Source organism: Canis lupus, chromosome 20, assembly GCF_048164855.1.
Source record: "Canis lupus baileyi chromosome 20, mCanLup2.hap1, whole genome shotgun sequence".
Classification (NCBI taxonomy): Eukaryota; Metazoa; Chordata; class Mammalia; order Carnivora; family Canidae; genus Canis; species Canis lupus.
Genome location: NC_132857.1, coordinates 48,685,844 through 48,711,381, shown reverse-complemented (window position 1 = coordinate 48,711,381; position 25,538 = coordinate 48,685,844). Strand labels below are relative to the sequence as shown.

Here is a 25,538-nt window from a genome sequence, read left to right as displayed (position 1 = left end):
AAGACTGAACAGATCTGAAATTTTGTTAACAATGCTTCAAATAAATACAAGCCAACATATTTTAGAGGGAGTAGATATCATTTTTTCTCTCAGCCATTCTCATAAATTTTCAAGGAGACCAATCAGAACTGTATTATTGTGGTTATACCCTGAGAAATTTTAACAATATTTAAATTTAAATAGGACATAAGTGTGCATAGTTTTATTAACATAGTGTCTCTGTTTTTCTTCTCCAGAACTATTACCCAATTGCCAGCTGCTGAATTGTCAGTATAAATGTGCAGTTGTCAGAAATAGTACAAGATGTTACTGTGAGGATGGATTTGAAGTAAAAGAAGATGGAAGAAGCTGTAGAGGTAAGTAGGATATGTGACTTTTTTTCTTAAGAGAGGCTTAGTCAATGGACATTTTAAAAAGTATCTTTGAGCACCTACCATGTGCTTCGACAGTGTTTAATTTTTTTTTTGTTTGTTTCTTGAGTTTTAAAAGATGATGCTCCCGTATAAATCATACACATAAGCATACCAAAAATGCATTTTCACCAATCAATTTTCAAATAGTATTGCAATAATGTCAAATATGGGGAATGTTAATGATGGGAAGTAGTTTAGGTTAACCATGAAAACATTGGATTTAACAGTCTTAACTTCCCAAATGTTTCCTGCCAGTTATACAGCTGCAATATAGTAGACATCTGCTATGAACTGAGTTATGTTAATAATACCATGCAATATTCTTTATAATTTTTTTCATTTTTTGCACTGGTAATTCTGGTAATTAGCAAATTTTATTCCTGTTAGAAATAACAGGAATTTATTTGCATTTTATTGTTGCATTTTACCAACAGCAATAATGAACATAAAAATATTTATGTGTATTTTTAATGTCATAATTCTTCGTTTTTTGAATGCTGTACAGCACATGTTTACTCTGAAATGACTCGCCTCGGCCATACTGAACAAGTTGCTTCTCCATTCTATTAACTTCTATTATATATATGCTAGAATATGTATATAAACCTGATATATCTGTAATATGAATAATACATTATTTTATATGGTACTTAGAGTCTATATATACAAAACATAAAATATAGACTCTATATATAAAGTCAAAGAATATCTGCATTGCTAGAGCCACTAATAGACTATTTTACAAAGAAATTGGTGCTTTGCCAATTACTTTAAACCTTTGCTTTAATATTATCAGTTTTACTTAGAAATAGAATCTTAAAGTTGAAAGAGTCCTCAGAGAGAATATTGTTCAAAATTCTAATGACAGAAGTGAGAAAAGCAAGACCCTGAGAAATTAAGTGACTTACTTAAGTCCTACACATCTTCTCAGTAATAGACTTAAGGCTAAGGCTCAGGTCTGCAGAGTTCACTTATTCTTGTCTTGAAGAGGTTCATCGCTTTTTAATGTACATCTGGGGCTTGAATTTTTCATTTGTTGTTTGTTTTCTGCATAATACAAATATTGTAGAAACACTTACTTTTAAATGCTTGTCAAGCTCAGAGGCTATTTAATCTGACCAAACCAAACTAGTATATTTATTTGATTCACACTATTTTTAAACCAACATTTAAAAATCAGAAGATTGCATATAGAAGTTCAGACTTTCTGAAAAAAAAAATCAGATCTGGCAACATTAGATACCTTATAATCACAAAAGTCAACCATATATGAATAGTACTTCTGTATGCATGCACACATACATGCAATTCCCAGTTCAAACCAGCTCTTTCCATTCACACAGGGAAGGCTAATATACCTACATAGCATCCTTATTCTTTTGCTGCAACTGAATCCTATAGGAATCAGGATTTTTCAGCTCCTTCTGCATTGATCTCTTTTTCCCTAATCTCCTAATTAAATCCATAAAAATAACCATAATCAATATCTTCTTTTAAACATTAGTAAGGAATTTCACATCAGCCAGTCTAGAAGGTCACTACTGAAACAAAGGCTCTTTTTACTTTCTCTGTACTCCTGGATGGCCAGATTTGACCATCATTTATGCTCTCCTGAAGCTGTATTTCCAGGGTATTTTCTGTCCTTAAGAGGGAAAAGAAAGGCAGCATTATAAATAATGACATGCCTATTCCTCTGCGGCCAATTTTGTGGAGTTACATGAATGTCATAGCAGTGCATTCTGGCTAAGAACAACAACAACAAAAATCATTACTCATATTGCTCTCTGGATAGCATAATCATGTCAGAAAAACTAAAATAGGAATCAAAAAAATTAAAGTTGAAAAATCTGTGAAAATGGAGGAGAATCATTTCTGCCATTAGGGGCTGGATTTTACCAAATGCGAGATTTAATTTCTTTCATAATCACTGTAAACTTAGCTTCAAAAACTATTCTTTTTATCTCCAAAGCAACTTACTTCAAGCAAACTATCCACGAATGCAAGCTGTTATATGAAGCCAAAGAATTCTGAGAAAAGTGCAAATTAATGCCATACAAATGCACAGTTTCCCAATTTAAATGGCCCCTTAACTACTCAGGAATATTTTTGCTTTTCCTTAGTAAACTCTTTTCTTAGCTCAGTGTTCAGAGGGTGGGCTGAGTTCCCACCCTTGAATCATGTGTCTAGTCTTTCCTGTGTGGAGCCCCCATCCTGGCATTATCCCACCCTTAGTCACCTCATTGCCATAGACTAAGGTACATTCCAGAGGGGCTCCTAAATAACAAAAGACACTCCTATTGTTAAGAAAATTGCAAGAGCTTTAGGAATTCTGTGCTAGAAACTGAAGATAAAGACCAAATACATATTTTTATTATACCACTTATTCTTATTTTAGTATAGCACCATTCATTGCCATCTATCCAGTCATCACATGTCTCTTCGGGCTCTTAAACATTTCACTCCATTCTCTCTTCTCCATCTCCCCTACCACTGACTTAGTTCAAAATATAATGGGATTAAAATACAATTTTTGTGAATTTAGCACATAATTATTTTTCCAGGATCTCTTCTCTACATGCACCAATCCATTTTTATTTGTGTTTATTTAGTTTTAAAATATAAAGTTGATTATATAGCTCATCCTTAATGCTTTCCCAATGCCTGTATATAATGTACAACCCTTTACTTTAGCATAAAAATAACTTCATTATCTGTCTCCATAACTGCTTTCCAGTGCCATCTCTTAATCCTTCCCCTTATCTGCCCTTATTCCACTTGACCCCTTATACTTCTTTCAAATCCCTACTATGTCATCTCAGTATCATGTCACATGCTTTTTAACTGGAATGCCCCTTTCCATCTTATCCCTTCTTATTGAATCTGAGAAAATCTAAATTATCCTTTAAATCCAAGTCAGGATGTAGCCTTCACTTAATATTCTCCCTCTAATTCCAAGCAGGTTGACTTCTCTGAGTTTCTATCATAACTATAGTGTGCCTCTATTATAAGGCAATGCATAGAATTAAAATTATACTTCCTTAGACTTGTTTGACTTAGAGATAGGAACCATGTTTTATCAATTTTTTGTTTCTTCAGGGATTAGTAAAGTACATGGTACACAGGACAAACTAAATATACATTTGTCCAAGTTATTACCTGACATATTTTTTTATTTGCCTTGTTGGCTAAGAAGCATTAAGTATTTGCTGTTTATAGAGATTTGAATGAGATGCAGGAAGGAAGAGTATAAGGACAGGGGGCATGTAAGAGAAGAAGTAGGACCATAGATATTAAAATAAAATTTAAGATGAAATGTTTCCTTTCAACAAGTGCTTAATAGTTTCCTCTTTTTGATCAAGTGAAGGCTCGAAACTCTTAATATGTTTATTGAAAACCATGTTATCAGGCTAATTCTTTGCAAAAATAATTTAAAAAGTCATCAACACTAGAACTATTCAACAGATATTCTTTGGAGTGCATTTTATGTTTTTGCAAAAATATCCAAGGGCTTCTAGCCTTCATACTATCTTTTAAAACAAAAGATTAAATCTTTTTATAATAAAAGATTTAAAATAAAATATTAGATATCTTTTAAAATAAAATAAAAGATCTAAATATTAGATATTATCTTTTAAAATGAAAGATTTAAAATAAAAGATTAGATACGGTCTTGTATCTCTGTACTATCAAAGCAACATTGAATTTTGGCTTTCAGTTAGTGTAGTTTTGAAAAGACTTATTGGACTTGTGTTTTTCTTTCTGAAATTCTATTTCCAAAATTTGAAAAAAACAAAGTTTCTTCAAGGAGAAAAAAAATGCCCAACAATAAATCTACTTAGAAGTGATGCTCATTTTCTTTGTAGATCACGATGAATGTGCTATTTATGGTGCATGCAGCCAGACCTGCATAAATACACATGGATCCTATGCCTGCAGTTGTGTGGAAGGCTACATAATGCAGCCAGACAACAGATCTTGCAAAGCCAAAAATGGTAAGTTACCTCTTTTTTATTTTTTTGTCCTTCTAGAATTTCTTACTTCCTTTTTGCAGTTCCTTTTCACTGGAAATCTAGTACAGTAATATGCACTTGGAAGAAATAGATTTTTTTCTTCATTTTAACTCAATGATCCATACCTAAAAATCCAGAGCAGTTATTTCAGTTGTCACCAATCAATACAAAACTCCTTCCACTACAGGAAGTTTCTAGTTTGAAAAATCTGTTCAAAAGAAATGGATTAATTGAATTATCCATCTCTCTCGTGGACTATGCAATAGATTCCTAACTGGTTTCTTTGAGATCTTGCTTTCCCACCAAAATCACACTCAACATGAAAAATGATCTACTAAAATATAAACCAAATCATGTCATTCTCTTGCTTAAAATCTCCCAATTACTTTCACTCCTCTTCAGAATAAAATCCAAACTTCTCACAAGACGTGTAAGGACCTAATGTTCTGATCATTTATCTTTCCCATCTCACTGATTGCTACTCTCTTTGTTCATCACACATCAACTTTGTGCTTCTTCAACTACATTGCTCTTATCTTGAAGTCTTTCCTTGCTGTTTTGTTTGCCTGCAGTGCTTTTCCTTATGATATTCACATTCTTACCATTCAAGTCTTAGCTAACTCAACTTTCAGAATGACCTTCACTCACCATTCTGCTTAATAGTATATACCCTATCTATTGCTCTTATTTCCCAATTTTATTTATGCATTTCTACTCAATCACTAGATGATTTTTCATTTTAATTTTCTTTATATCCCTACCATTTGAAATGAACTCATAAATATTTGCTTATCATCTGATTTCTCCAGAATAATGAAGTGTTATGAGAGTATTAGAACTTGTTAGTTTTGATTACTGTTATTTACTGAGTTCCAATCATATCCTGGAACACATAGGTACTCAATGAATATTCGTCAAAGCAAGGAAGGTAGGAGGGAAGGAAAAACAAGGAAAGAAAAGAAAAAGAAGGAAGAACTTCTCTTTTTGGTTAAAATTACTAATATCAACACTCCACTTTGAGTAAAATTTTTTAGTAAATTTTTTTTTTAGTAAATTCAAGTGTTTGAATTTCATGTTTCAAAACTGTTCCTTTTACCTGTCCCTGAGAATAAAGCCTATAGTTTCTACACAGCATTCAACCTACAGCAAATATTGATGATTTGTGAATGAAATAGCATTGAGATGTGCTAGTAACAATAGGATAATGCTAATTTTTCTGTGGGCTGGATTAAGAATAATACAAGGAAATTCACATCCTATTCTATCTAGCTTCTGACTTTACTCAAATCTGGTTTCAAAAAAAAATCTGGTTTCATTTGATGAATGTTCAAATTATGATGTTTTGATAAATTAATGAATGTCCCCACCCCTTTTTTAAAGATTTTATTTATTCACAAAAGACACAGAGAAAGGCAGAGACACAGGTAGAGGGAGAAGCAAGCTCCATGAAGGGAACCTAACATGGGACTCCATCCCAGGTCCCCAGGATCACGCCCTGGGCTGAAGGCAGCGCTAAACTGCTGAGCCACTCAGGCTGCCCCCCACCCTCTTTTGTTAGCGATTAGAAAATTAAGCATGGATGGGATTCTCTTTTCCGAAGCCAGATTGAGCAAAACATTGGATTTTCTCAGTAAACTGCCATAGCCATCTCCCTTTAGAGCTTAACCTCATCCTATACTTTTAACAATTTCCCTGAGATAGTGTGTTCAACTATTTACAAATCATGTATGTATACCAAAGTAGAAAGAACTTCTTTTACTTCTTGGTTTACTTCTTTAAATTACTGACTTGGATTATAGAGCCCTATTTATGTTTCAGGGGCAATCCTTGAGAAAAATTAAGTCAGGTTGCCTGTTCTTTTTCTCTACTACTGAGAGTTCTGATTTAAAATATTGATGGGCTAAATAAGTAGAAGGCTTGTTCTTTGCTGTTTATATTGATCCACACAATATTGCTGTGGCTATACAGGGACAGTGTAATGTGATAAACCCTATACAATGGTACTTCCTCTCTTTCTACACAGAGAAAGTATCTGCCAATAACAGAATGTAACCAGAGAGGGATGGTACATGATAATGTAATACTGCATCAAGGAGATTTAATGACTCTAGAATTGATAATGGAACATGTGGGACACCTGGGCGGCTCAGCGGTTGAGTGTCTGCCTTCAGCTCAGGGCATGATCCCAGGATCCAGGGTCAAGTCCCATATCAGGGTCCCTGAGAGAACTTTACTTCTCCCTCTGCCTATGTCTCTTCCTCTCTCTCTCTGTGTTTCTCATGAATAAATAAATAAATCTTTTTTAAAAAAGATAATGGAACATATAAAAGCCTCCACCTCTTGGTCACTGGCTTGATGACAGTATTGGTCTACAGAGTTTAAAAAATACGGTTTTTATGGAAATGTTCCTAGGCTTTGTAGTTTTAGAAAAATGAGTTGCTAGTAATATAGTAATGGCACAAGTCTAGAACATATACTGACTAATTCTAAAGGTCACATAGATATTTGAACCAATGTATTCATACAAATTCGAAAGGAAAACTATCAGCTTTGCTTTAACTTTCTCAAATTGATAACAAATAAACCAGAGGATATTTTGGATTGGTTATATTTAAAATGTTACTTAACACATCAACCTTACATCTTGTGGCATTTTTTTCATACTTTGGTGTTGCCATAAGTGATGGGTGCTAGGAAAATGTTTTAAATTCAATCACATTTATCTTAAAATTTTGTCAGTCCTCCTTTCCATTACCTGGCTGCTTAGATTGGCCCCTCTTTTTTCTTCCTCTACAATCGAACCCTACTGGACTCTAGAACCTAACTTTTTCTCCAAGTCAAGCCAGACTTCCAGGCATCTTAGAAGTTGGGAGCATCGAAAACTATGGGACGTTCAAATGGGCTGGCCCAGAACAGTGGATGTGTATAAAAGATTGATAGGCTTTAGAAAAACAGATAAAAAAAAAAAAAAAAAGGAATATCAAACTCAAAGGATACAATGGGAATCTAGAACTAGACTCAGGTGGGTTCTGCAAAGGCCTTACAAGAAGATTGATGAGGAAATAGAAAGGTTCTTAGGAGAAATAGCCTTTTATGTGAAGGCAGAGAGCCAGTCAATTGGCCTGGAAGCTGCTTGTAAATTTCAGCACAGAGTGATATTGTGGTCACTCCCCAATTGTTCACCCTAAAACTTGCCTTGGGATCTTATTTTCAGTATAATAACTGATAGTAATTAGGTAAATTAATTGATTAGGTAAGTTCATTGATTATCCCTCCTTTGTAACATAATTCTGAATCCAAGTAAAATTCACAAGGCTTAAGAGTACCTTTAAGAAATAATTCTGATAAGGGGGAGGGGATTTTCAACACTGTGGCAGGTGGGGGGAAGGAATTAATGTTAGGCAGGAGGCCTTTCATTCTTGTTAATTCATACAATGCAGACAAACTCTTCTTTTCTAGCCTTTGTAAGATTGACCTGACTACTGAAATGTAGAATCAATCATTCAGGGTTGGGAGGAACTCAAAGGTAATCTAGTCCAGTTATCATTTGATATCAAAATAAATAATTTTGAAATGGAAGAAAATTTACAATGTACATTTAAAAATAATTTTAATGAGTACTAGATCATACTGTATAAGAGGATACATACTGGAATATGAATGTCATATTGGAGTGTTCATAACTGGAATGGGACACACATTAAAAGCTAGTGATTTTTTAATTAAACATTAGGGTTTGTCATTTGAAAAAATGTTTTAAAAATAATCATTAGAATATCTATATGTACCAGTAGAACTTCCTGTATATTCTTTATACTTTTTTTAGATTAGAGTTCTAAAGAGTTGTCATATCTTAAAATGAAGTTTTTTTTAATTTAATTTGTCTTCTTTTAATTGATTTAGACCAATTTTGATGTAGAAATATCTATTAAATGTATGCATCCAGAGCTAACAGTGGGCTTTTGCAGAACCTGTAAAAATGAAAGTAATGGCCAAGAATGTCTAACTTACAAACTGTTGCCAGTTTTAATCCCGATAAATTCAGGCTCATTGGACTGTACTTTTCAGTCTCCTAACTACTTGCTGAAGGCAGGCACTTAACCCAGTTTACAATTCTGCAGGACCAGTAGGACTCTACTGATTGGACTAAAGCAGTCCTAGGATAAAGAGCACTAAATAATTACATGCTCATCAGTGTAGAGGCACTGCAATAAGTGGCACCATGAGAGAGAGTGTGTACCTCTTTGCCACGTAGCAACTATAGTAGTGAGAAAAGGGAGCCCATTAAATAACTTTAGGATTCTATTACAGTTTATACTGTGCTATTCACTGATTGGAATGATGGGGAGACCATTTAGGCAATGGTGTTAGAAATACAAATCATAATCCCTGTAATCGGTAGAAGCACAACCCTAGACAATGCTAGGGAGAATTTTCATACCACTCACTGTTATCTTTGCTGTAATTCTTAAAAAGAAAGAGAGAAAGGAAACAAAATACAATGTCCTATGGCTCCTACATGTAACCTCCAACTCTATTATTATCTAATGTATATTTTAAAGTTTTCTTTTAGAGGGCAGAGGAACCATTCATGGTTTTCTGCCAGGAGGGGTTCTGATGGTAGGGAGAATAGGCAGATGCCTGTACAGAGAAGGAAGAGTTCTTTGTTTAGAGTATCAGAGTCTCCAAAGCCCCTCGAAATGCTTGGAATTCAGTTATTACAGTATAATTGCCTCCCTCTTTTTCTTTCTTTGTTTAAAAAAGCACTCTATATTAAAATGTGAGTATTCTTAGAATAGGTGACACAGTAAGTCTTAGTAACCTTGATAATTTATGAGACTAGTGGATCAGATCTGTTTCAGTATACCATCTGGCTAAGAATGGCTTCCTGCAGAATGAAAGGTGATTATGTCTTGACATATGAAGATTCACCATTCATAGTTTTTACTATTTTTAGGGAGTCCAAAGGTATAGTTTCTGAACAATTTGTCATTTTATTGAGACATAACTGAGAATGGCATTTGATGACATGATGGTATATGAGACTTTGGGGTAGGAGTGAGCTTAATGGGCCATAACCATAGTAACCCAGATTTGTTGTTCTTTACTCAGACAACTATGCATGGAGGAAATTATAGACACTATGGCAAATAGTAAATGGCAGAGAAGTAGCTCAGTGTCTAGAACAGAGTATGGAGTATGTGCTTGGTGAATTTATTTTTTTTTATTTTTTATTTTTTTTTATTTTTATTTATTTTTTTTTTGGTGCTTTAAGCAATTTTGTGAACATTCAAGAAGCAGAATTAGGGGACTGGGATTTTGAGTATTAATAAAATAAATGTGAAAGGCTGGAAGAGATTTAAAAAAACAGTGAAGTATTTTACTAGTTTTATCCTGTTATTCAGGGCTCATGATACCTTTGCCGTAGTATTGGCATAATCTCCACAAATGTGACCTCTCCCCCAAGGCCTTCCTCAGATAAACATGTAAACCTAGTGTGCTTACTATGCAGATATAGTTGCAGCACAAGCTATTGTGCCTGCAGTTGAGCAGTATTGTCTAAGTCTCTGGCCTAGAAAAACACTAAAACTTCACAGGGTGCCTTTGAAAACCTAGCCCTGGCCATTGAATATATTTCTCTAATTCCTGGACTCTTCATAACCTACATCTTTTCTGGCTCTTTACTTAGTTGGAAATCACATTCCATGACAGAACAAGACGATGATTTCTGAAAGAATTTCCATTACTCAAATATCACACTTTTTTTCCACCCAGACACTATTAATGAGTATGCTGTGTTAAGATCTTAAAGTACTCATGAATATTCTATGTGTGTTTTTCTGTTTTGTTTTTGTTTTTTTTAATTTATTATTATTATTTTTTACTAGAGGGCATTACTGTCACAGTCTAGTACCTTTCTTGACATCTTAAACAGAAAATGTAACCGTCGTGTCTTATGTGTCATGACACCTTTGATTTATCGAGAGTTTAGGAAACTATCAGACACAGAAAAAAAATGCATGTCTTCCATTTGCTTTACTAGTTAACATCATAGCTGCAATCTTGCTAAGGACTGCTTTGTATGGGTTTAAAGAATCATAGGGCCACATTTATGGGCTCTAGATTTGACAATTGATAAAATTTATTTTTATAACTGTATTTATTTATACCTATACAACATAGGTATAAATTTCTATCCTACTATTTTATTTTTTGTAGAATAGCTATGGAACTATTAATTAAATTCTCAATTTAGAATAAGTGATGGGTCGTACATGCTCTCCAATTAACTCTCTTTTTTTTGTCTCAAAACTGGATGTATAATGAAAATAGAAAACAAATGAGGCACATTTAAATTCATAAAAATTACAAGTTGCTTAATTTTAAGATGAGGCCAGGATGTACATATGTATGTAACTCCTCTATTACTTTGTTTGGGAAAAGTAGAAGTATATAGCTATTAAAATCCTCAGGGAAATAATAAAGCCGAGAAAAAGAGAATATTTTGTCCTTTCTAATAAGAAAAAAAAAAAATTGGAGTGCCTTCAAGGCATCCCCTGCATCAATAGCAATCAACAAAGAAACAACCACAGTTAGGGAATAACCTCTCAGGCACTCCTCCCCTAGAGTCCATACTAGTCCTTGACTTTGAGGACTGATATCCTGCCTATTCTCCTGAGTCAAGCCTTTTAGAGTTATTTTAGTCCTGAGAAAAGAAAATTCATAGTATTGGTTGCATCTTTTGAATGTGTGTGACCATTTCTTCTTAGCACGAGGACTCACAGAGCCTCCATCTGAGCTTTCCCTGACAGATAACACTTGCCAAATTATTAGATAAATTATATTTTAATAATCTTTAGAAGTTTAGAACAACATACCATCCAATTTCAAACAATATATCTAGTAAAGTAGCTCGAAGTTTGGTATAAAATCACTATAGAGTACTTAGAACTTATTTGTCTTTTTACAAGCAAAGCAGAAAATCCGTGTCTTAACTCTAGGTTGTATGTTTATATCCTTTGGCAACCCTGTCAGAAAACAGTGAAATACTGTTTTATAAGGGCTTTTTCCTTCCCTGCCTCCAGATAATGAATTTTCATATATCTACCTACTTTCTCCTTATTCTAACATTATGATTTTTATTTCATATTTACTTGAGAAAATAGAAGTAACCAAAAGAGTACTTTCTTACTCTGAACTTTATTAAACCTACCAATCTGTCTGAATCTAGAACTAAATGTTCCATCTTTGTCTCACTTGAATGGAAAAATACACTGCACTCTCATCTAAGGCCAATCCTTTTAATTGTGTATCAATTCCATCTTCTCTCGTCTATTCAAGGATTAGCCTTGTGTAATTGCCTGATCTATTCCTTGAATCATCAGTATTTTGACTTCTGATGGATGATTTCCATAAGTCTACAAGCTTGTTGTCTTTACAAACAAAAACAACAAAAGACAAAACAACTTTCCTTAAACTGATATTCCTCTTCAGCTACCCCTCCATTTTTCATTTCCCTGCATAGAGAAACTCACAAACTCACAGAAAGGATTTTCTACTTTCTCTACTTCCTCTCCTTCTGTTTTGAACCCACTTTACTTGGTCTTACATTCTTATGAGTCACTTACACCTCTACTGTCAGGGTTACCAGTGACGACCTGTTGCCTAATTACTCAGTTATCAATTCTTAGCACACAATTGATCCTTGTCTCCTCCTTGAATACTTTCTTTTTTAGAGTAGTACATTTTAGAGTTTTCCTTAGCTGACTAGGAATTTTTTTTTCTGTTTATTTTGCTGCATTATCCTCATTATTTTTGACGTGACCTCCTTCAGTTCTTTGGACAGCTCTTCCTTTATTGATTTCCTAAGTACTCTCATACTGTATCACAGCTTTAAAAATAGAGCCTCTTCCATGGTTTTATAAAACATCTAGAGACTGAGGCTCGTAAATTTTCATCATCAGCCCTGACTTCTCTGTTGAGCACCAAACTCATTTGAATGTTAAAATCCAATTCAATATCTCATCTGAAAATTTAACAGGAATAACAAACATTTTGTGTCGCAAAGTCTTGATTCTCTCCTCAGACAGTAGTATATGTCACCCTCCACCCAGTTGTTCAAGCCAAAAGATTGGAGTCATCCTTGACTCCATTATTTCTTTTTTTTTTTTTAATTTTTTTTTTTTTTTATTTATGATAGTCACACACAGAGAGAGAGAGAGAGAGAGAGAGAGAGAGGGAGGCAGAGACACAGGCGGAGGGAGAAGCAGGCTCCATGCACCGGGAGCCCGATGTGGGATTCGATCCCGGGTCTCCAGGATCGCGCCCTGGGCCAAAGGCAGGAGCTAAACCGCTGCGCCACCCAGAGATCCCAACTCCGTTATTTCTCTCAAACTGTTTGTTTCAAACTTTTAAGAGCATTCTGAATTGGACTACTCTCTTTAAGAAGCAGCCTGCATCCCATTTACTATCAATGCTTTATCTTTCTTCATAGAATTTATTAGTGCAAACAATATTAAATTGTGTTTGTTTGCTTGTTGTCTGCTTTGTTCACTAAAATGTAGGCTCTCTGAAAACAGGGATTTTATAGTTTTGTTAACTGCTGCATCCCTAGCATCTAGAGCAGTACCTGGCATAAGCTAGCCATGTTCAGAAAGATATTTGTTAAATGAATAGACATGCAAATAACTAAAACAGTCTTTTCTTTTTCGGGGACGAATTAAATGTGGCTTTTTTTTTTTTAATAGACTCAACCTTTAAAACAAGAACTATTTATGAATAGGAGTTATTTAAATGCAATTTTAAAATGATCCAATATATATTATGTTTTCAAGTCAATGATTAACAATTTATAACTTAGAAGGACATGTGTAGATTGAGAAAACAACAACAACAACGTGTCTCTAGGGACGCCTGGGTAGCTCAGCGGTTGAGCCTCGCCTTTGGGCCAGGGCGTGTTCCTGGAGTCCTGGGATCAAGTCCTACATCAGGTTCCCTCCATGGAGCCTGCTTCTCTCTCTGCCTATGTCTCTGCCTCCCTCTCTCTCTCTGTATCTCTCTCTGTGTCTCATGAATAAATAAATAAATAAATAAATAAATAAATAAATAAATCTTAAAAAAAGTGTTTCTATAGCTAAAGTAGTTCTTATTTCCTATAATTAGAAAGATGATGAAGAGATTTAAAAGTAGCCACCTCTCAGTAACTTATGTTAATTGACATCCCTGGACCATCTGCTACTTCTAATATTAATGTAATAACCTAAAATTTGAATAAATTATCCTTTGAGCATTTGAAATTTACTGATATAACCCTTTAGTTATCAATTTCTTTCACTTCCCTGATTGAAAAATAACTGTTATTTATCTCATTTTACTTATTGAAACTAGAATACACTATCATTCTTAAGTGTGAAAATTCAGTGAAATACCTTTAGAAACATTAGAGACTCCCTGTTCAAGCATTTTTCCATGTGTCATTCATTTATTGAATGCTGAACATGTGCCAAGTAAAACCTTCCATATAATAGGAGAAATACTTCCTTGCTCTGATAGACTGGTTCTATAAGAAACAAAGAAATTGTGAGAGCTGGTCATTTGCAAAATGAAATGCTTTTTTGTGTGCATGGTGCAATATTATTGACTTTAATTGTTTTTGTAAAATTATCCTTATTCCTCAGAAACAGAATATCTCATTGCTTTTCAATCACCACCTTTCAAATCAAAATATATTCTAAATGAAGATACTTGCATTTCAGTAATAAAGTGTAAATAAAAAAAAAGTTAAAACTGTTTAGAAGTCTATCGTTAATGCAGGTGGATAAGTAGGTTACCTGATGAATTTTTATAATGCCAAAGATAAGATTACAAAACATGACACTATGCTAATAATATGCCAACACTAAATTCATCATCATCTCTTAGAACTGACTCTACTTTCTTTCCTGTTTCTTTTAATAACACTTATTTTCCTCATCACCCAACTCTAAAATCTCTGCATAGTCTGGACTCCATATCCCTCCTTGTCTATAAAATTTAGAACTTCTACTTCATTACAAGAATCCATCTCTACTGAGGAAGTCAAAACCACCTATTTTAGGTTTTTATTAGCTATTTTCAAAGAAATTAAAATAGCATTTCTATATCAGTAATCCAGATATCCAATGCCAATGTCCCACAATTTTTTTTAATTTGCATTGCCTTCTTCACAATTAAAAATAAGATTAAATAACAGTGTATATTCATACAATGTAGAACCTAATATGTTCTGAGTATTGTCTGGGGCTTACATTTCTTCTGATGATGTCAGCTTCCAATAGGAATGTTAGCACACATGGCCATTCTTTCTTTTTGCACTGCATCAATCTAAACAGGAACAAAGCTACCTTTTCCTTCCCCCTAACTCCTTTCCAACGTCACTCCAGAGTGCTACCACCAATGCAATATGTATACAAGACTTTTACATATTTATTACCTTACTGTTGGATAGAATTATACTGTAACACTTAAAAAAAAAAGATTTTATTTATTTATTTATTTATTTATTTATTTATTTATTTGAGAGACAGACAGACAGAAAGACCATACTAGTGGGGGTGGAGCAGAAGGAGAAGCAGACTCCCCACTGAGCAGGGAGCCCAACTGGGGCTTGACGCCAGAACCCTGTGATCATGACCTGAGCTGGAGGCAGGTGCTTTACTAACTGAGCCACCCAGGCACCCCAGAATTATACTATACTACTTTAAAAGTAAAAGTGAAAATAATGTAAAAAGTTTAGTGGGAAATCCACCCATTATATTCTACTCACCCATATAGTATTCTAAGAATCATTTCTAGCTTTGATCTTAAAGCACAGTTTTGATCACATTATACTTTCTAAAATGTACACTGGTTTCTCATTACCCAAATTAAAAATAAGTTTATCATCTTGATGTTCAATGACCTGTTTTTACCGTCTTTCCTCAAAATACTTTCTCACCTATTGTAAGCTCTGTTTGAATCCAGTTCTTTTCACTAAGCGGCAATGAGATCTTAAGCAAGTTGCTTAAATTCTATGTAACTTCATTTTCTTATCTATAAAATGTGGTTAATATTAGCACCTGATTAATAGATATGTTGTGAATAAACTAATAAATACAAAGCATGCATTATAGTAGCTGACTCCTAAGATATACTCAAAAGGGCTAGCTATGTTACTGTCATTATGAAGTATTTCACCATTCATACATACTCTACCATCCAGAAAACTGAAAACTGAGATCACTAACTTTCCAACATATTCTAGTTTTTCCAATATCTATGCTTTCATTGAAACCACTTGTTCCACCTGCATTTGCATCCCTACATTTCAATATCTGTTCCTCCGTTAAGGCAAAGCTGAGATAAAATGCCATTACCATTAAGGAACTTTTGACACTATTAAACAGATAATTCTTATTCTATTTGTGTTGCTGTAACAAAATATCACAGTCTGGGTGGCTTATGAACAATAAAAATTTAGTTCTCAGAGTTCCAGTGTCTAGGAGTCTGAGATCAGGATGCCAGGATGGTCTGGTGAGGACTACTGGGTCAAAGACCTACTGTATTCTTACATGGTGAAAGGGGCTAAGCATCTCTGTGGAGACTCCTTTAAAAGGTATTAATCCCATTCATGAAGGCTACACCTTCATGACTTAAGTCTCTCTCAAAGGCCTCCCCCTTTAATACCATCACTTTTGGGGGTTAGGATTTCAACATATGAATTTGGGGGGACATGAACATTCAGACCATAACAAGATACAGCTAACCATTCTTTGAAACACAATCCACTATCTATCTTTTATAAAAGGTGTCAAACTTGACTTAAAAAATATAGACCTTTGTATATACATCTTAATCTTTCAGCTAGATTATATTTTTCTTGAAGGCATATGTTTTACTGATCTCCTTCAGATTCTAGTTGGATACCTTCAACCTATAAATACTAAATAATAAAATAAACATACAATAAACAAAGCATTTTCATACAAATAATAGTTTAGCATAAATACGTTGTGACAGTAAAAGTAGTGCTAAGATAAATTATAGCAGAGTTATAGCAATATGCATTTTTTTACTTAGCTCAATACTTATTTTTTTAAAAGATTTTATTTATTTATTCATGAGGGACACAGAGAGAGAGGCAGAGACATGGCAGAGGGAGAAGCAGGCTCCCCACAGGGAACCCAATGTTGGACTTGATACTGGATTCCAGGATCCCTCCCTGAGCTGAAGGCAGAGGCTCAACTGCTGAGCAGTTTTTTTTTTTTTTTACATTTTTTTTATACATTGTCTTACTCTGACTCTTCATTTTATATATTTTACATCTGAGTCATTATTTAACTCTTATCCAGTTGAACCTGAGACTCTTTTGTCTTTTGTTTTTTCATCCTTTGACTCAACACTGAACTTCATTCAGTGGAGATAAATGATCTTTGACTCAACACTGAACTTCATTCAGGGGAGATAAATGTTCAGAATTACGGGGAAATTAGAACACAATGTAACTAATTAATAAACATGTATATATATATATATATATATATATATATATACACATTATATATATATTCATGTATATACATTTGTTCTAACAAATATTTATTAGGCTTATTTTTTTTGTAAATACCTGAATCCAAAATTCTAATTATGTAAAAAGAAATAGCTGAACTCATATTCTTAGAATTGAATGGAAGAAAAAGAAGTTTAAAGGAAATCTTAAAAATAAGTTTTATTCACTCTGACAACACTCATTTAGCATCAGCCATCTGTCAAAATCATATTGTTAAAGTATATACGTATACATTTAGTATATTCTTGACTATGAGAGGATAAGGATATATTTGCAAGGATGTGGTTATAGTGGCTTGGAATTTAAATAGGCATTTTTATGAATCTAGTTAGATGAGCTTCTTTGTACTTCCAAGTTTCTCTTTTTAATTCACAGTTTCCTAATCAGTCTTCAAAAATTGTAGCACTGATTAATATAACATATATGATAGGAAAAATATTTTCAGATCATACAGAGCATAAATATACATCTTCCTAACTGTTAGGGGGAGAAAATACCTATTTTTAATGCTGTTGACATATGGTGAATGGTGAAGAAGATGAGGACAATTTTCCTCCCCCAGCATGACTCGATTGACAGCCTGTTGGGGAGGTTTACTCAAGCTGAGTCTTCATTCTCTAAGTTAGAATATTCATTGAATGCTTTCTTATGCTTTGAACTCTTCTATATGGAAAGTTAGAATTTATTACTTCTAAGTGTTGATATAGATATTCCTTTGACTAAAGTCATATAATGTACTTTCCAACTATTCCTTTGGGAAGACTGTCCACTGACTCTAAACATGACATTTTTTAAAGAACATCATGTTTATTCTGGTCATATTTTTATCCTCATTACCCAAGCTAATGGTACTCTTTCACTGACATGTAGAAACTCAAGGTAATGATGCACACTGGAAATCAGACATAGTTGAGGTTGAGGCAAATTATCTATGCAGGCTTTCATGAAGTAAAACAAACAAACAAAAAAAAAAAGGTTTATATCCTTAGCCTGATTATTTTGTGGATTCTTGGGTTTCTCAGGCTTCTTCCTACCCCCATAAGTAGGCCTTATGTTATTTGTGTATTATCATAGTTAATAATTATCTTAGACTCATAAGTATTATTTCAGTGAAGCACATTATAACTAACAAGTATCTTTCTTCCAGTATGTCATGTGAATTTTGTGTCATTATCAAATCAAACTACATCCAATTATGAAGCATCTGACTTTATTTTTCTGTTTATCAGAAGGTATAAAATCAGTAGTTCTAATGTTTTGTATTAGAAGAGTCAACGGATTCACTCAAAAAGCAACTACAAAAATCAAATAGATTGATCAGTTATGTCAAGTAAGCATTGTCTGTGTTGACCATTAATTCATTTTCATCTCATTTTCTAAGGGGAATCGGTGTTCCTTCATATTCTAGCCTCATTCCAAAGAATGCTTATTACATAAGTACATTTACTGACTCGTAGCCAGTTACAAAATTATTGTCTACATTTGGACTTCTCATAAAGCTTGGAAGCAAAGAAGCTTTCATTAGTGGTTCACTTTTTATGTGAGTCGATTTCACTAAAGATAGTTTCAATTGTCAAATGAAGACGGTAAGCACCAACAGACTGGCAGTTTATCTTTGTTAACCTGATAACACAGCCATCTAAGATCCCTTCATAACCTGAGAAATCTATGATCCAGCATGTTTCAGAAGTGCTAAGATCAACTCGAAAACAACAGAGCTAGGAGTGTTGAAAAGGGACCAGATCTGGACTTCCAAATTAGGGAAAGGCGAAGGCAAGCATTACATAATTCAAGATGGCTTGAAGAAGTTAAGAGAGAAGCCAACTAGCTATCCAAGCTATGATGTGGTCCCTTGACAAGGTTATGTCAAGCAGAGATAATTCACAATTTTACAAATTCTTCTTAGAGAACTCTTTATCGTGGAGATGATCTCAGAGTTTTTGAGACTTCCTTTTGTTGAGCTAATTAATTTTATAATCTCATTGAGAATTTTTGTTGTTTGTTTTGATGTTTTTATTCAGTCAAAAACTTCTAGTGTCTTTCTGAAGGTAGAGAATTTTATGCCTCAATTGGGTTAATTTCTTAGGGGATAAAAATCCAAATAATGTTCTGAGTAAAACACAAGGAACCTGATTTGTAGGGCTTGCAATTCTCACAAAGTAAAGGGGTTAGAGAAGTCTTCACCAGAAAGTTTACATTAAAATAATACCCGAAAGGAGGCAAGTAAGTCAGGCATTCTGATATATGGGGGTGATTACTCTAGGAGCAAGGAAGAGCCCCTGAGATGGAAGCTTATTTGGCTTGTTGTTCAAGAAACAGTAAGAAGGGCAGGGTGTTTGGAGGGAGATGACAAGGGTGAGAGTAGTAAGAAGATAAAGGAAATGAGGTCAAACAGGTAATGAATTTAGATTATAGAGGGCTTTAGCGGCCATTATAAAGGCTTTGATTTTTACTCTGATTGGAATGGGAGCCTTTTGAGGAAATGGGCAAAAGATTGACTTGATTGACACTAACATTTTACAGGTATAACTCTGCCTATTGTGTTGAGATAGAGTAAAGAGGAGGAGGACACTGATGAAAGCAGAGAAACCAGTTAGAAGGCTCTTAGAATGATCTAGTTGACATATGATGGCAGCTTGGAGCCGGTTGGTAGTAATAATCACTGACAAGAAGTGGGATTACTGATATGTTTAGCATCAGAATCAAGAGTACTTACTGATACTTTGTATGTAGCACAGAAAAAAAGAGGAATCAAAGATTTCCAAAATTTTCTTATATCCTAATTAGCAAAAAATCTACTCTGATTATGATTGTATAGCTAACCTCTTTCAATATTAATTTTACATGAAACTTTACTGTTACCTTTAAATCTTAACAGGTATTGAAATTCATCAAAAACTCACTAATACTAACACAAGCAAAGATGAATTATTCTAAAAATGATATTGAGCAAGTTTCTTTTACCTCTACAATCTTACTTTCCTGACTGTAGAGAAGGAACATGGAAAGAAACGGCTCAGTAATCATAATCTAGGCATTAAGGGAATGTGAGTTGGTCAAGGAGTCAGTATGGCTGAAGTTACAGGTGCTGTTTGTATGGGCCCATGGGCTTTGCATGTTCCATTCCAGAAAATCCATTTCTGTTTCATACATCCACCTCAAAAAAGCATGCCCTTGTTCACAAGGGAAGACTATAAAACTATATGGAGAGGTCAGTCCAGAACCATCCTCATTGTTGAAACAAACAAACCTCCCCCCATAAAAACAAACAAAACAAAAAACAACTCACCGAACCTACTTTATCAACAATGAAACTTACTTTATCAACAGTGAAACTAAACAGCATTTACACAACACATTGCAACTAAGAATACAAATGTTCAGTAGACTATGTTTTCTTTAGAGAAGTGAACTGAAATATATATAGTTAATGAAGCACATATAGGAAATATTTTTTAGGGCTTCTCTGCATAAACTCTATTATTTTTTAATTATTTTCTTTGTTTTTAAAATTTAAATTCAATTTGCCAACATACAATATAACACTAGGGCTCATCCCATCACCTGCCCTCCTTAGTGCCTATTACCCAGTTACCTCATCCCCTTGCCTACCTCCCCTTCCATAGCCCTTTGTTTGTTTCCCAGAGTTAGGAGTCTCTCATGGTTTGTCTTCCTCTCTAATTTTTCCCCAGTCAGTTTCCCTCCTTTGCCTTTTAATCCCTTTTACTATTTCTTATATTCCATGTATGAGTGAAACCATATGATTGTCCTTCGATTGACTTACTTCATTCAGCATAATACCCTCCAGTTCTATCCATATTGAAGCAAATAGTGGGTGTTTGTCCTTTCTGATGGCTGAGTAATATTTCATTGTATACATAGACCATATCTTCTTTATCCATTCATCTGTCGAAGGACATTGTGGCTCCTTCCACAGTTTGGCTGCTGTGGACATTGCTGCTATGAACATTGCGATCAAGTGTCCCAGCATTTCACTATCAGTATCTTTGGGGTAAATACGCAGTAGTGCAATTGCTGGTCATAGGGTAGCTCTATTTTTAACTCTTTGAGGAACTTCCACACAGTTTTCCAGAGTGGCTGCACCAGTTTGCAATCCCACCAATAGTGCAAGAGGGTTCCCCTTTCTCCACATCCTCTCCAACATTTGTTGTTTCCTGACTTGTTAATTTTCCCCATTCTCACTGGTGTGAGGTGGTATCTCATTGTGGTTTTGATTTACATTTCCCTGATGGCCAGTGATGTGGAGCATTTTTTCATGCGCTTGTTGGCCATGTTTATGTCTTCTTTGGAGAAATGTCTGTTCATGTCTTCTGCCCATTTTATAGCTCGATTGCTTGTTTCTTAGGTGTTGATTTTGATAAGTTCTTTATAGATCTTGGATACTAACCCTTTATCTGATATATCATTTGAAAATATCTTCTCCCATTCTGTAGGTTGCCTTTTGGTTTTGTTGATTGTTTCCATTGCTCTGCAGAATCTTTCTATGAAAAAACCTTGGGACTTAATGAAGTCCCAATAGTTAACTTTTGCTTTTGTTTCCCTTGCCTTCATATATGTGTCTTGCAAGAAGTTGCAGTGGCCAAGTTAAAAAAGGTTATTGCCTGTGTTCTCCTCTAGTATTTTGATGGATTCTTGTCTCACATTTAGATCTTTCAACCATTTTGAATTTAACTTTGTGTATAGTTAAGAGATTGGTCCAGTTTCATTTATCTGTATGTAGCTGTCCAATTTTCCTAACACCATTTATTGAAGAGACTATCCTTTTTCCAGTGGATATTCTTTCCTGCCTTGTTGAGGATGAGTTGACCATAGAGTTCAGAGTCCATTTCTGGGTTCTCTATCCTGTTCCATTGATCTGTGTGTCTGTTTTTGTACCAGTACTATGTGGTCTTGATGATCACAGCTTTGTAGTACAGCTTGAAATTAGCCATTGTGATGCTACTAGCATTGGTTTTCTTTTTCAATATTCCTCTGGCTATTTGGGGTCTTTTCTGATTCCACACAAATCTTAAGATTATCTGTTCCAACTCTGTGAAGAAAGTCCATGGTATTTTGATAGGGATTGCACTGAATGTGTAAATTGTCCTGGGAAGCATAGACATTTTCACAATATTTATTCTTCCAATCCATGAACATGGAATGTTTTCCCATCTCTTTACATCTTTCTTAATTTCTTTCATTTGTTTTCTGTAGTTTTTAGAATATAGATCTTTTACCTTTTCGGTTAAGTTTATTCTTAGGTATCTTATGGTTTTGGGTGCAACTGTAAATGGGATGGGATTGATTCCTCAATTTCTCTTCCTTCAGTCTCTTTGTTAGGGTACAGAAATGCCACTGATTTTGTATCCTGCCATATTGCTGAATTACTGTATGAGTTCTAGCAATCTTGGAGTGGAGTCTTATGGGTTTTCTACATAAAATATCACATCATCTGCAAAGATGGAGAGTTTGACTTCTTTACCAATTTAAATGCCTTTTATTTCTTTTTGTTGCCTGATTCCTGAGGGTAGGACTTCTAGTACTATGTTGAATAGCATTTGTGAGACTGGACATCCCTGTCGTATTACTGATCTTAGGGGAAAAGCTCTCAATTTTTCCCCATTAAGAATGATATTTGCTGTTGGCTTTGCACAAATGGCTTTTATGATTTTGAAGACTGTTCCTTCTATCTCTATACTTTGAAGAGTTTTAATCAGGAATGGGTGCTGTATTTTGTCAAATCCTTTCTCTGCATCTATTGAGAGGATCATATGGTTCTTGTTATTTTCTTGTTGATGTGATCTATCACGTTGGTTGTTTTACCAGTGTTGAACAAACATTGAATCCCAGGGATAAATCCCACTTGGTCAAGGTGAATTATCCTCTTAATGTACTGTTAGATCCTAAAACAGTATCTTGTTGAGAATTTTTGCATCTATGTTCATCAAGGATATTGGTCTATAATTCTCCTTTTTGGTGGGATCTTTGTCTGGTTTTGGGATCAAGGTAATGCTGGCCTCATGGAAGAAGTTTGGAAGTATTCCCTCCCTTTAATCCTTTGAAACAGTTTTAGTAGAATAGGTATTTCTTCTTTAATTGTTTGATAGAATTCCCCTGGGAAGCCATCTGGCCCTGGACTTTTGTGTCTTGGGAGGTTTTTGATGACTGCTTCAGTATCTTCAATGGCTGTTGACCTGTTCAGGTTTTATGTTTTTTCCTGTTCCACACTTGGTAATTTGTGAGTTTCCAGAAATGCATCCATTTCTTCTAGATTGCCTACTTTGTTGGCAAATAGTTGGTCATAACACGTCTTTAAAATCTTTTGTATTTCCTTGGCATTGGTTGTGATCTCTCCTCTTTCATTCATGATTTTATTAATTTGAGTCTTTTTTTCTTTTTAATAAGACTGGCAAGGCGTTTATCTATCTTATTAATTCTTTCAAAGGACCAGCTCCTATTTTTGTTGATGTGTTCTGCAGTTCTTCTGGTCTCTATTTCATTGATTTCTGCTCTAATTTTTATTATCTCTCTTCTTCTGCTTGGTGTAGGCTTTATTTGCTGTTCTTTCTCCAATTCCTTTAGGTACAAGGTTAGCTTCTGTATTTGAGTTTTTTTCCAATTTTTTAAGGGAGGATTGAGATCTATTTCCCTCTTAGGACTGTTTTAGCTGTATCCCAAAGATTTTGAATGGTTACATTCTCATTTTCATTAATTTCCATGACTCCTTAATTCTTCTCTAATTTCCTGGTGACCCATTCATCTTTTGGTAGGATGCTCTTTGACCTCCAGGTTTGAGTTTCTTCCAAATTTCTTCTCATGATTGAGTTCTAGTTTCAAAGCATTGTGGCCTAAATATACAGGGGACAATACCACTCTTTTGGTATCCTAATCATGTAAACTTGAGAAGACTGTGTATTCAGTTGTATTAGAGTGGAATGTTCTGTTATATATCTGTGAAATCTGTTTGATCCAGTGTATCATTCAAAGCCCTTGTTTCTTTAGTGATGCTTTGCTTAGATTATCTGTCTTTTGCTGAGCGTTCTGTGTTGAAGTCACCTACTATTAATGTATTATTAGGTAGATATCTCTTTACTTTGGTTATTAATTGATATATTTGGCTGCTCCCACATTAGGGGCATAAATATTCATAATTATTAGGTCTTCTTTTTGGATAGACCCTTTAGGTATGATATATTGTCCCTCTTTGTCTCTTATTATGGTCTTTGGTATCTAATTTATCTGATATGAGGATTACCAACCCACCTTTCTATTGAGGACTGAATGGTAAATGGTTCTCCATGCCTTCATTTTCAGTCTGGAGGTATCCTTTGGTCTAAAATGAGTCTCTTGTAGATATCATATATATATAGGTCTTGCTTTTTTATCCAGTCTGACATCCTATGTCTTTTGATGGGATCATTTAGTCCATTTATATCAGAGTAACTATTGAAAGATATGAATTTAGTGTCATCGTGATACCTATACAGTCCATGTTTTTGTGGATTGTTTCTTTGGGCTTCCTCTTTCTTTGCAGGGTCCCCCTTAATAATTCTTGCAGAGCCAGTTTGGTGGTCACATATTCTTTCAGTTTCTGTCTATACTGGAAGCTCTTTATCTCTCCTTCTATTCTGAATAAGAGTCTTGTTGTATAAAATATTCTTGTTTGCATTTTTTCTCATTTAGTACCCTGAATACATCCTGCCAGCCCTTTCTGGCCTTCCAGGTCTCTGTGGAGAGGTTTGCTACTAATCTGATATTTCTCCCCTTGTAAGTTAAGAATCTCTTGTCTCAAGCTGCTTTAAGAATTATCTCTTTATCTTTGTAATTTGCAAGTTTCACTATTAAATGTTGAGGTGTTGAACGTTTTTTGTTGATATGAGGGAGGGACTCTTTCTCTTTTCCATCTGAATGCCTGTTCCCTTCCCCAGATCCCTTTTTGCAGCTATGATTTGTTCAAATATACTTTGTGGATATATATATATATGTATATATATATATATACATATATATATATATACATATATATATATATTCTGGAATCCCAATAAGATGAATATTATTCCCTCTCAAGCTATCATTTATTTCCCTAAGCCTTTCCTTGTGGGTTCTTGTTTTTCTCCTTTTTTTTCCCCTCAGCTTCCTTCCTTTCCATCAACTTGTCTTCCATGTCACTCACTCTCTTTTCGATCTTGTTAATCTTAGCAGTTAGAACATCTAGTTTAGACTGTATCTCAGTTAAAATATTATCTCAGTTAAAGTATTTTTAATTTTGGACTTATTAGAAATTAATTCAGCAGTAAGAGAATCCCTAGAGTCCTTTATGCTTTTTTTTTTCCAGAGCCACCCATAATTTTATAATTGTACTTCTGAATTGTATCTTTGATGTTGTGTTTAAATCCACATCCAGCAATTCTGTTGCAGAGAGTATTACTTCTGGATTTTTTTCTTTTGTAAATTATTCCTTCTAGTCATTCTGTCCAGTGCAGAGTGGCTGTATGAGCAAACAGTCAAGAATATTAACCATGACCT

General features: G+C 34.4%; 1 protein-coding gene across 1 annotated transcript in view; it reads left to right on the top strand.

The window, feature by feature from the left end:
• LRP1B (LDL receptor related protein 1B) overlaps positions 1-25,538 on the top strand; it is a 1,825,680-nt gene that overhangs the window by 838,504 nt on the left and 961,638 nt on the right. Inside the window, exons 4-5 of the mRNA XM_072789062.1 lie at positions 237-356; positions 4,277-4,405. Coding sequence (XP_072645163.1) covers positions 237-356; positions 4,277-4,405 — 249 coding nt within the window. The remainder of the gene's footprint in view (positions 1-236; positions 357-4,276; positions 4,406-25,538) is intronic.